Source organism: Danio rerio, chromosome 5, assembly GCF_049306965.1.
Source record: "Danio rerio strain Tuebingen ecotype United States chromosome 5, GRCz12tu, whole genome shotgun sequence".
Taxonomy (NCBI): domain Eukaryota; kingdom Metazoa; phylum Chordata; class Actinopteri; order Cypriniformes; family Danionidae; genus Danio; species Danio rerio.
This window is the reverse complement of record NC_133180.1, coordinates 4,968,988-4,982,161: the sequence shown is the minus strand read 5'-3', so window position 1 is coordinate 4,982,161 and position 13,174 is coordinate 4,968,988. Positions and strand designations below refer to the sequence as shown.

At 39.4% G+C, this 13,174-nt stretch overlaps 1 protein-coding gene across 3 annotated transcripts in view; it reads left to right on the top strand.

Annotated features, from left to right (window-relative positions):
* apooa (apolipoprotein O, a) overlaps positions 1–13,174 on the top strand; it is a 36,197-nt gene that overhangs the window by 5,133 nt on the left and 17,890 nt on the right. For 2 of the 3 annotated variants that reach the window (NM_001423743.1, NM_001037115.2), the window contains exon 3: positions 5,123–5,242. In NM_001423743.1, the coding sequence (NP_001410672.1) occupies positions 5,123–5,242 (120 nt within the window). Of the gene's footprint in view, positions 1–5,122; positions 5,243–10,437; positions 10,471–13,174 lie in introns of all 3 variants that reach the window. The other variant, NM_001423742.1, reaches the window with a different exon arrangement.

Genomic DNA, 13,174 nt, shown 5'->3' with positions numbered 1-13,174 from the left:
AAAATATCATTCTGTCTTCAAATAATGTTCCCGCCGCAAAATCACACATGACGTGAGCTGTTACTACAGAGGGCGGACTTTGATAGACGCGCACGTATGGCAAGCCGTTTTAGCATTTAAACCTTTGTTGTGACTATCCATAAATATATTTTGAGATATCTCTAATTATATTTTGACTAGACATAATTATAATTCGACTAGTCAGAATGACAATTAGAGATATCTGCAATTACAATTGTACTAGTACGATATCAGATTGAAGATATCTGCAAAAATATTATGACTAGTCATATTCCTCCATTGACTTCCATTGAAAAATATTTGCAGATATCTCTAAATGAGTTTTGACTAGTCACAATTGTAATTAGAGATATTTCTAAATGAATTTAATTAAATATGAATTAAATACCTGGAAATGTGGCTAATAAGTTCAATAATGGCTAGTAATGTTCAATAATATTTTAAGAAGTTTTTTAATTGTTTTATTTTCCAGGGACAGGCCTGTTTAATTTATTTTCGTAAAGAAGGTTCAGTTTAACAAGTTGAAACAAAAGAAATACATAAAAAATAGTTTACTTGGTAAAATTTGCATTTCAGTTTAATTTTAAATTTTTATTCCAAATATCGTGATACATATTGAATCATGAACATTATATCGTGATACACATCGTATCGTGAGCTGAGTGTATCGTTACACCCCTATGATATAAACATGTAAAGCTTGCAGTTTGCCACTTCCGCATTAATGGATCTTTTTTTTACCTCAGTTTCCCATCAAATCTTCTGACCAATCAAATGCTCTCTAGTATCTGATATGCCCTGTCCCCTTTGAACCACTTTTCGTGTGATGTGCTTGAGCTCAAACATAGAATAAAACATTTCAAAGCACTTCACGGTCGATGTACCGCCCCGTTGGGGTGAAGAAGGAGCTGAGCTGAAAGGCAAAGCTCTCGATTTCCCAGTCGATCTACTCTCCTACTTTCACCTATGGTCATGAGCTTTGGGTCATGACTGAAAGGACAAGATCTGGGATACAAGCGGCCGACATGAGTTTCCTTCACAGGGTGGCAGGGTGGCACCCTTATGGACAGGGTGAGGAGCTTTGACACCTGGGAGGAGCTCAGACTAGAGCCGCTGCTCCTCCACAGTGAGAGAAGTCAGCTGAAGTGGCTCATGCATCTGTTTCAGATGCCTCCTGGACGCCTACCTAGGCAGGTGTTCCAGGCATGTCCCACCGGGAGGAGGCCTCGGGGGAGACCCAGGACATGCTGGAGGGACTATGTCTCTTGGCTGGCCTGGGAACATCTCGGGTTCCCCCCGGAGGAAATATCTGGGGTTCCTTCCAAGACTGCTGCCCCCGCAACCCAGCCCCGGAAAAGCAGTTGAAAATGTATGAATGAATTAATTCACGGGAGTATTAATATATCCCTTTAAGGACCTGTCAGGAACAGAACTGTTCCTTTTAATAAGGTATCGCCCAGGGACAGACCTCTCTTTCTGGGTCTATAAAAATATATCTTGTAAGTTGTTTTTTTAATTGATTTGTAATAATTATTATTATTATTTATTTTATGTAAGTATTTTTTCACTAAACCTGTCCGGGGTAAGTTATGGGTTATGGGGTTTGATTTACTGTAAAACTCAAAGACATGTTATACAAAATGAGTAAAAGATAGTGAGAATCAGAGTATTAGTTTAGTTACTTGTTTTAGATCATGCTGGTTTGAGATTTAGTTCATGCAGTGAAGGTGAGATTTACCACTGAACCATAAATAAATGGAAAAGAGTAAAAATGTACACAAGCTTTTCAGAATTAAGGCAAGGCGTTTATTTTGTAAAGCACATTTCATACTAAATGTTTATTCAGAGTGCTTTACATGAGAAAATTGTTAAAACGAATTAGAAAATAATCACAAAATAAGTATAAACGTTTATATTTTAAATAAAACAAAGAAAAAAATGTTTAAAATAATTAAATCTAAAAATATGTAATATTTTTTTATATAATTATATAACATACATTTTTATAATAAAAAAAAAACACATTTAATTGCTTAATTACATTTTTTTATTAATATAAGTGAGATCCAAGATGATGACCTGCCACAGATAACTGTCCCTGGCGTCTGGCTTAGATCAAGACTTTTTATTACGTTTGACTGAACATCAAATCTGTTGGAGACGTTCAATAGATTAATAAGTAGCGAAAAAGTCCACAGAGAGGGGGTGATCACCAGAATGGAGAAGTCCCAGAGTAAAATGAGAAAATATGATACACCGGTGTTTTGGAATGTGGAAAAACTGTATCTGATGGAGCAGTTAAAAGATTTAACTTGAGCCATCACCATACTGGTAGATCTGTCTTTGTGGGATAGCAGCGTAATTAATATAAGTGAGATCCGAGACGTGACTCGCCACAGATAATCTGTTGCAGGGGGGTAAAGTCTCTGGCTGAGATCAAGATCTTTTATTTGTTTGGCTAGCTGTAGGCTGTACTCACACTATGTAAAGTTGTCTTGAACCGTTCCGAATCACGCTTGTCCCCACTCTAGTCTCCCCCGACGGCCCGCACTCACATTGTATTCAATCCTGGGCACGCTTACATCATCGATGATGCGCTGTTCAGTAAGAAGCGCTCTCTCTCAGCACAGTGGAGATTTCTTTAGTTATATCGCTTTAGTCATTTGGGATGCGGTGACACGCAGTCAAATAATTCGACAAACTAATCAGCCACTTTTGACGCTCATAAGCAATCATAAAGTCCTCGTGCTGCAGGAATTAGGAGGTTTGCTGAAGGTGCAGCTGTGGTGCAATGAGGGGTTTGCCTCTTTAATAATCTACGAAAGTTTGCGTTCACTGAACAGTAAGGCCGTACTCACACTAGGTACAGTTGCCTCGAACTGTAAAAGCACGCTTGTCCCTCCTCCCGTCTCCCCCGATGGCCCGCACTCACACCACAAACGGGCCTCGGCACGCTTACGTCATCGCTGCTGCGCTGTTCAGTGAGAAGCCCTCTCTCACTCAGCAGCACAATGGAGATTTCTCTAGTTATACAGTTTCAGTTATTTGATATGCGGTGACACGCAGTCAGATATTTCGCCGAACAGATCTGCCACTTTTGCCACTCATAAACAATCATAAAGCTCTCGTGCTGCAGGAATGAGGAGGTCTGCTGAAGGTGCAGCTGTCGTGCAGTGAGGGGTTTGCGTCTTTAATAAACTACGGCAGTTTGCGTTCACTGAACAGTAAGAATGATTAATAAATCCATGTGAAACAGTCCCTTAAAAGTCACGTCTCACTTTCAGTTTCGGGCTTTGGTGCGTTTTGCACTCACACACAAGCGTACCGCGCCAAAGCCCAAGTGAACCGCGCTTAGGCACACCTCTTCCAACCGGGCCAGGGCCGGCCAAGTGAACCGGGCTTGAGCCCGATTCAGCTCACTCACACTTCTCAAACGATCCGAGAAACGGGACTGGGCACGGTACGGATGGCATAGTGTGAGTAGGCCCTAAGAATGATTAATAAACACATATTAAACAGTCCCTTAAAAGTCATGTCTCGTCTTCAGTTTCAGGCTCAGGCATGCTTTGCACTCACACTACAAGTGTACTGCGCCAAAGCCCAAGTGAACCCCAATTCAGTGCACTCACACTTCTCAAACGATCCGGGAAACGGGCCTGGGCATGGTTCAGATAGCCTAGTGTGAGTACGCTCTGAAGCGATCTACTCCCGGTAGGGGGTAGAAATCAGGGATCGTGCGATTTACTTCCAGACGGAAGTTGAAGTTGGGGGGCACATGATTAGAGCTGTAAAGCTTAACTTTTCAATTTTAGGTGAAAAATCTAATCTGTAGGAGACGTCCAATAGATCAATGTAAAAAAGAAATATGTAAGATACTAAGGCCGTACTCACACTATGTACAGTTGTCTTGCACCGGGCCAAAGCATACCTGTTTCCCCTCCTGTCTCCCCGACGGCCCGCACTCACATCACAATCGGGCCTGGGCACGCTTACATCATCAATGATGCGCTGGTCAGTTTAACAGAAGAGAAGCGCTCTCGCTCAGCACAGTGGAGATTTCTTTAGTTATATCATTTAAGTAGTTTGATATGCGGTCACACACAGTATAATATTTACTGAACAGATCCGCCACTTTTGATGCTCATAAACAATCATAAAGTTCTCGTGCTGCAGGAATTAGGAGGTTTGCTGAAGGTGCAGCTGTCGTGCAGTGAGGAGTTTGCGTCTTTAATAAACTACGGCAGTTTGCGTTCACTGAACGGTAAGAATGATTAATAAATCCATATGAAACAGTCCCTTAAAAGTCACGTCTCTCTTTCAGTTTCGGGCTTAGGTGAGTTTTGCACTTACACTACAAGCGCACCGCACCGTACCAAAGCCCAAGTGAACCGTGCTCTGGCACACCTCTTCCAAGCGGGCCAAGGCCGGGCAACTGAACCGTGCCTGAGCCCCATTCAGTGCGCTCACACTTTTGAAACAATCCGGGAAATGGGCCTGTGCACGGTTCGGATAGCATAATGTGAGTACGTCCTAAAACAGTTTAAAAACAAAGAAAATGAAAGAAATTTACATTAGGAATGTCAGTATAGCAAAATGCCATTAATTAAGGCAAGCACTTTGTAAAGCACTTTCTGTTGCATTTTCTAAAATGTTGCATTTTAATACTTTATTGTTGTATGTCAGAATTTTCCTTGGTATTATTGAATATAATAAGAATAATATAAATGATAAAAACCTCAGATGCATTACAGCAATAACAGTTTGAACAGGAAAATGTGCTGAAGCGTCATGAAAATAATATAAATAATGCTAAATTAGGTATTTTCTTTTGTTCAAAACACCTAAATGATGCACTGCGAAACAAATGAGTTGAACGCTAAGCTCAAAAGTTTCATTACAATCACAAAGAACTCAAGTGTCAAATGTTCAGATGCGTAGATGGAGAAATAATGTCATAATGCAACGGATATTAAAGTGGCTGCCTTTTTTTCTTGCTAAATAAAATGTCTTATGTTTGATGGTTGTCTGTGTGTGTGTGTGTGTGTGTGTGTGTGTGTGTGTGTGTGTGTGTGTGTGTGTGTGTGTGTGTGTGTGTGTGTAGTTGTCTCTGTATAGTGTGCCACAGCAGAACATCCAGCCGGTGGAGTCTGAGAGAGGACAGCTGGAGGAGAGAGTGGCTGAACTCAGACTAATGACAGAGCCATATCTCACCTGGTGTCAGGTACACACACACACACAAACAATCAAACTCACAATCACACGTGCACATACACTGTCACACATTTGTTTGCAGACACACTGCACAGTTGAGCAGACACACTCTCACACACCTAGCCTCTTACACACACACTTTCACACATGCACACTCAGTCAGTCAGTCGCACACCAAACACACACTGATTCAGTCATGTGTGCATTTGCAGACACACAAACTCAAACACACATTCACACAAATCACACTCATACACTCACAAAATTAAACACTCAGTTCATTTGCACACATCATAAGTTGCGCAGACACACTCACACACATTCTCATACTCACAAACACCCAGTCACATGTTCGCTTGCACACACTCAGATGCAGACACCTTCACACATAACGTCTCGTACACAAACTCACACACACATACTCAGACTTTTGCACTCACAGACACACACTCACTTTGCACACAGTTGCACAGACAGACTCACTCACGCACACACACACACACACACACACACACACTGTCTCTTACACACTAGTGTAATTTAAGCTCACAGTCATTAAGGCATTAAACCACTGATCTATACTGGAGAACTGTAGAGATCAGTGCATTAAACACATTCATCATTAGCATGAGCGTACAGCCGTTTCAGCATGTCCACTGCTTTGCTCTGCATGGCTCTTTCTGTCTTTACATCCCTCAAAGAAGCACTTCTCTACAATCAGCACACAGCACAACACTTCAAATCAACTCAACATTTATTTTTTCATCCCAAAAAGTTAGCACTGGTGAAGTAAATCATGTTAAAGGAGAACATTTAGTGTGTTCGTGCATGTTAAATTAAGATGAATAAACGTTTAGATACCATTTATAATAAGATATACAAAAAGTCAAGGTAAAACACAAATATTCTCACTCGCTGGCCACTTTATTAGGTACACCTGTCCAACTGCTCGCTAACGCAAATAATCAGCCAATCGCATGGCAGCAACTCAATGCATTTCGGCATTTAGACATGATCAAGATGATCTGCAGTTCATAGCGAGCATCAGAATGGGGAAGAAAGGGGGATTTAAGTCACTTTGAACGTGGCATAGTTGTTGGTGCCAGACCGGCTGGTCTGAGTATTTCAGAAACTGTTGATCTGCTGGGATTTTCATGCACAACTATCTCTAGGGTTTACAGAGAATGGTCAGAAAAAAAATCAGTGAGCGGCAGTTCTGTTGGCGCAAATGCCTTGTTGGTGCCAGAGGTCAGCTAAGAACAGGAAACTGAGGCTACAATTCACACAGGCTCAACAAAACTGGACCATAGTAGATTGGAGAAACCTTGTCTGGTCTGATGAGTCTCCATTTCTGTTGCAACGTTCGGATGGTAGGGTCAGAATGAAAGCATGGATCCATCCTGCCTTGTATCAATGGTTCAGGCTGATGGTGGTGGTGTAATGGTGTGGGGGATATTTTCTTGGCACACTTTGGGCTCATTAGTACCAATTGAGCATCGTGTCAATGCCACAGCCTACCTGAGTATTGCTGCTGACCATGTCCATCCCTTTATGAGCACAGTGTCTCAATCTTCTGATGGCTGCTTCCAGCAGGATAACAGACCATGTCATAAAGCGTGAATCATCTCAGATTGGTTCCTTGAACATGACAATGAGTTCACTGTACTCAAATGGCCTCCACAGCCACCAGATTTCAACCCAATAGAGCACCTTTGAGGTGTGGTGTAACAGGAGATTGGCATTATGGATGTGCAGCTGACAAATCTGCAGCTACTGCATGATGCTGTCATGTCAACATGGAGCAAAATCTCTGAGGAATATTTCCAGTACCTTGTTGAGTCTCTGCCATGAAGGATTAAGGCAGTTCTGAAGACAAAGGTGGTCCAACCCAGAACTAATAAGGCGTACCTAATAAATTGGCCAGTGAGTGTATATACTTTTTAATCAAACCTTTTTTTTTGCAAATAATTATGACAATAAAACTCAATTCTCTGTGTGTTTTCTCTATAGTGCTCCTCTCTGGTGATTTACAGTCTTTTATACTCATTTGTAAGTCACTTCGGATAAAAGCGTCTGCTAAATAAATAAATGTAAATGTAACGTGAAAGCTTTTGGGATGAAATGTGATGCAAACATGCGAGAATAACCTATTCAAAATAATATTACAGCACTCATAACCAGTTATAATATTAGTAGAGCAGACGATAAATAAAATAATAGACTGAATATTATTGCTGCTACTAAATAAAGTAGTAAACTGAAGAAAAAATCCTAAATATTTAATCGATTAATCATATTTTCCAGTCTAATTGATTTCTGAATTCGCTGTTTAATTTACTAAAGCTGCATTTTATAAGATTCAATGCTGTTTTTCTGCATTTGAAAACATCAAACATTTTCTCTCTTTTTTTTCTTGTTTGCACATTTGGTACACCAACAGCAGCTGTTCAAAGTGTAGTACAGAATGTTCTGCGGTCAAAGGTCAAGCTCTGTGTACAGCATCTGTGACATGATGATGATGACCACAGAAAATAATAATAAATATTCCCTGGTCATGTGTACAGTAACGCACTTACAGTGAATACAGTAACTTTTATCCTGATACACACAGGAGTAAACCGAAACATATACATTGATAAAATCTCACTTTAAAGGCACACATGACATATTTTTCCACTGCAGACTCTATTTTAACGACCTTGGCGCAAAGTCTAAAGCACATGGTGCAAAAGCATCAAGAGCGTGTCTGAATCCACTTTTGCTATTTTAAGGACGAATAAATCCGCTCTGTGAACAGGGCTGAGTTTATTCTCTTAATGAGTTATAGGTGTGTTTTGAGAATAAACCAATCAGAGTCTCATCTCTTATTCCCTTTAAGAGTCATTTGTGTCGCGCCATAGCGCATGTGCTATTTGCATGATGGACTTTGTAAGTGTAAAAACTGAACACTTCACTAGCGAGAAAACAGTTAAACAGAGCATCTGCAGCGCGAGGATAAAGAACAAGCCTCCTCCATTCAGCCTCTTTACTTTCTCTTTCACTTTCTCTCTTTCCTGGATAAGGAAATGGTGGAAAACCCACTCCACTGAACACATCCATTAGCCTACATATTTAATTTAATTTAAGCACAAAGATTTGTTTTAAAACTATTTCTAAATTCAGTTCTAATTTCCAGCAAACAAATAAATGAACAATAATAACGAAGTGTGCTCAAACAACGAGTTATATCCAAACACACGTCCTGTTCTTATGCCCCATATGGTCCAAAACCCTTACAGTTGGAAAAGTCTCAACTTGTTTTTAATGAACAAGTATAAATATGCATATAATAACTAATACTAATGATAATAACTATATAAATTGTCATGAATAAACTGAAAAAAGCCCTCCGAGGTGAAGGCATGTAGGCAATAGTTTTTATATTCATATTTTATATTCATATAGAAAATAATCTTTGTAATATTTGAATTGTTTAATTCTTTGTATTGCTGTACATCCTGTGTGTATTAAGCAATGTGTACGTGTTTAAGGCGCATAACTTACATGCTGTGCGCTGGATTTTGGACCGGTTATTAGTTTGTCTATTGCACATTCTATTTTAGTTCCTCAAAATTGCAACGCACCAACAATGCGCCTTAGCACACCTGCTTTCTAGACCGATACACCCATACGTCTACAAAGTGGCGCAAATGAATTTGCCATTTAAACAACGTGGCGCAAACCAGGAAAATCACTGTTGCGCTGGTCTGAAAATAGCAACACATTGCGGCAAACAGGTTTTGCGCATTATTGTCAATATAAAAAGGTAAATATGTGCATTACTGTAAACATGACTTGTTGCCTTTTTTCAAATTAAGGAGATTGGGTTATTTCATTTGATTTTTTTTGCTTTTACAGTGCTGAACTTAAATGACACTCCCTTTTAAAAATTTATATTTGTCAATTTTCTCAGTGTATATGACCAGTGTATGTTTTGGTGCATTTAAACAAAACATTTTTATTATTTGATTATTTTAGCATTTAATAATAAATGTAATTATTAACATTATTATTATTATTATTATTAATAATTTAATAATTAATATTGTTATTATTGCACATAATAATGCACATAATAATTAGAATATACAGTTGAAGTGAAAATTATTCATTTTTAATTATATTATATTTTTCCCCACTTTCTTTTTTCAACAGATGATAATTTTATTGACTCATTTCTAATAACTGATTTTATTTAATTTCTTCAAATGAAGCTATTACCTTTTTTCTGCTGTGAAGTTGGCCATTTTAACAGTGGTCAGAGCACTCACTTTGATCCCCTAGGCTCTGCTTTAGTTGGGAAAATTCTAAATGGAACCAAAACAAACAATTGGCAATGAAAATTCAGGACATTGCAACCTGCCGAACCTGGGAATTAAAAAATATTTTTATATTTATATAATATTTATTTATTTTGTTTCCAAAAGTGCAAGTTATTAATTTTCAGTTTTTTAAAATAAAAAGCGACTATTGGTTTTAGGCACTGTGTGCTTTAATTTCAGTTGTCCAGAGGTAATGATATAATCATAGATAGAAGATTGTGTGAGTGTGTTTTTTTCTATTATTTTAAAATCAAGCATTGCACCATTTATTCAAACATCTCTCACTTGTAATATATGCGAGCATATTTACTGCACAAAACTTGTCAGTGAACTATGAGGGCAAAAAAATTAAATAATCGTCCATCAATCGTAATAGAGTTAAAATATTTTGTGAAATAGAAAATATGATTTTTGGCCTAATCGCCCAGCCCTATGTTAAACATCATTTAGGAAATATTTAAAAAAAGAAATTCACAAGACTACAATTAATTTTGACTACTTTAACTGTATAAATATAAATAACTAAAATATAGTTGGCATTAAATATAAAAAGTTAATTACAAGTAATTGAACACTATTATGCTTTTAGTTGACTGTAACATCCCTTTAAGGAAATAACTGTAGTTATTTGATCTGTGTTGTTCATCATAATGCCAACAGATGACTATTTCTGAATATTTACAGAGAAGCATTTCTGAAATGTTTATAGAATGCAGCTCTTTTCCTTTAATCTGTGACTCTTTATACTCTGATTAATAATCATTGGACCTTCAGTGATGATTTGGTTCTTCTTCTGTAATTTTGCCGTATGGTCCTGGTTGCTGGTGGTCTGATCCGTGTCCAGCAAACGACCAGATCAGCCAAACTGACAGTCCAGGTACCTATAAGCGCACACACACACACACAGACACACACACACACACACAACATTATTTTTGCTGCTTGTTCAAACTACTTATTTGAAATGAGACAACACAATTCTTCAGATTTTGTTTTGAAAAACGTAATTGTTTTATATTTAATTCACTCTTCAATGTGTAACCTTAGCTTAGTTCATATGTGTTGGGACAACATAAAGGAATTGCGTGGAACTTTTTATAGTGCACACACATACACATGCTTTCTGCTGCTCTCAAACAGCTGCCTATAATCAGAACAGAAAACTGCATACTACATAAATAATCTAAATCAAGGTCTATGGTGAGGTCATATGACCAAAGTGAAGCATATAATGGCCCATTTCCACTGAGTGGTACCGTACTGTGCGGTACAATTTGGTACGCTTTTATGGCTGTTTCCACTGTCAAAAGGCGTACCGAACCGTACCAATTTTTCGGCACCTTTTCAAAAAGGGTACCAAACACAAGAAAGGGTACCAAAAGGCGGAGCTAGACGCGCAGATGAACGCTATTGGTTTACAGAGATACGTCATTCGCTTACCCAACAACCCAGAATGAAAACAAAAAACCCACCATGTTTAAAATACACAGCCGAGAGATTACAGCGTAATAATATATACATATAATAACGAGCCATGGTCGATCCGGGCTCAAACACACCTTGTTTTGATGAATAACCACAAAGCCATGGAGTAGAGCAGAATCTACCCTGTGCCTCGTAGTTTTTTACGAGCCAGTCTGAAGCGTTAGCGTTTTCGCTTTCTGAGCGTTTTGTTATCTGAAATAACAAACTTCTTGAGCTGATGATGATAACGTGTGCTTGATTATTGACGTGCTTTTGAAACCTGATCCTGTCAGACATGGACAAACGCGAGAGTGAAGCAAAAAAAAGGAGGAGCCGGAAAAAAAGGGGCACATTATTTCTTCAGCAAACGTGAATAAACTGCCTAGTTGACCTTTGAACTAGAGATCTGCGCAGGACTAAATTTTGAGTCCCGCTCCGGCCCGCACCCGCCAGGTTTTAGCCCGAACCCGACCGAACCCAAATCTCTCTCTCTTTCATACGCGCGCGCGCACTAACACACACACAAGCACCAAGCAGACACACAGGCGTTTGCTGTTATATCAACTCAAAGGCTTGTAAAACCATGTATCAAGTACCAATGTAATACCAAAAGGTTTTATATAAAGGTATATAAATATAGTCGCGCCAGCTCCGGGCCGCAGCGCACATTACTCTCGGGCCGATTCCGGCGCGGATGCGGCAGCGTCGGCTCATTTACGGCCGCCGCATCTGGCCCGGAGTGAGTCCACAAGCATCCGGAGTCCGGCAGCCGGAGCCGGGCTGAGTGGTAAGTCTCTGGCAGGCGAGAATCTAGCCGGAACTGGCCCGAGTGTATTTTGCTATCTGGGAAAACTCTCTCTCTTTCATTCACGCGCGCACACACACAGGCAAAGCTCGCTCGCTCGCTCTCTCTCGCTCTCGCTCTCTCTCGCTCTCTCTCTCGCTTTCGCTCTCTCTCTCATTCGCATAGCAATATCCGCGATATTGCTAGACAGCCCGCTCCTGTCCCAAATTAAGCCCGTTACCGACCGCTCCCGCGATTTATTCGGAAATTTATTCCCGCGCCGCAGAAATCTGGTTGGGTCCTGCGGCGCCCGTGGGACAGCCGCGGGAATGCAGACCTCTACTTTGAACTAATATGAACTGTAGGCTATATTTTGTGTTGTTTTGAACCTAATTAAGGACGAAATGTATGCTGTGTGTAGTTTTTCTGTAGTTGGTAACATATCAGAGACTGTAAGAGTCTGTATGTGTTTATATATGTTGCATTTATTTATTTAATATAATTACAGACGTTACAGTAGGCTATTTTGCACTGTCATTGATCTGCAGTTATAATCAACTCATGTTCATAGAAAAGTTTGTGATAAACATTTATACACAAGTATTTATGTGTGTAAAGCATCTGTTTTGTGAGAAGTGCTGCTTACATGATATGTGAACGAGCTGTGCAGCTTTACTGTAGACATTTCCTCTAGTAAGAATGATGCGACTGAAACTGTCATACATCACGCCCACCAAAAGGGTACCCTTGGTATTGGAAACGCAAGCCTGATAAAGGTGACCCGTACCGACCCGAAATGTACCGTACTGTACCAGTCAGTGGAAAAGAACGAGCCAAGACCGATTCAAATGGACATTGTGTCAAAAAATGCATATCATAAATTTTCAGTATATCCCAAGAACATTTTGCTAGCAGTACCATTAGGATGAAAACATCATTTCTGATTGCAAGTTATATTTTTGGAACATTCCGTTTGGCAAACATAATCACAATGTTACTTTTGGAATGTTCTGAACATTCTAAAATGAGCGCATTCTAAATAAAGTATGTTCTTAAAGATTTTTAAAAACTACATTCCATGAGTGAGATTTTTGTGCTGATATTAAAGTCAGTGTGAGTCAGAAGTTGCTGCTGTCTTGTTTCAGTGTGATGTATTTCCATCTGAAACTGAATATTGATTAGGGGGCGGAGTTTTCTTTGAGCTCCTCCTCTCATCTTTTACTTGCAGCAAAATACATCAGAGGAAATAAGTATTGAACACGTCACCAGTAAACATATTTCTAAAGAAGCTGTTGACTTGATTTTGGTAGCACTTGATGTTGATAGCAACCAA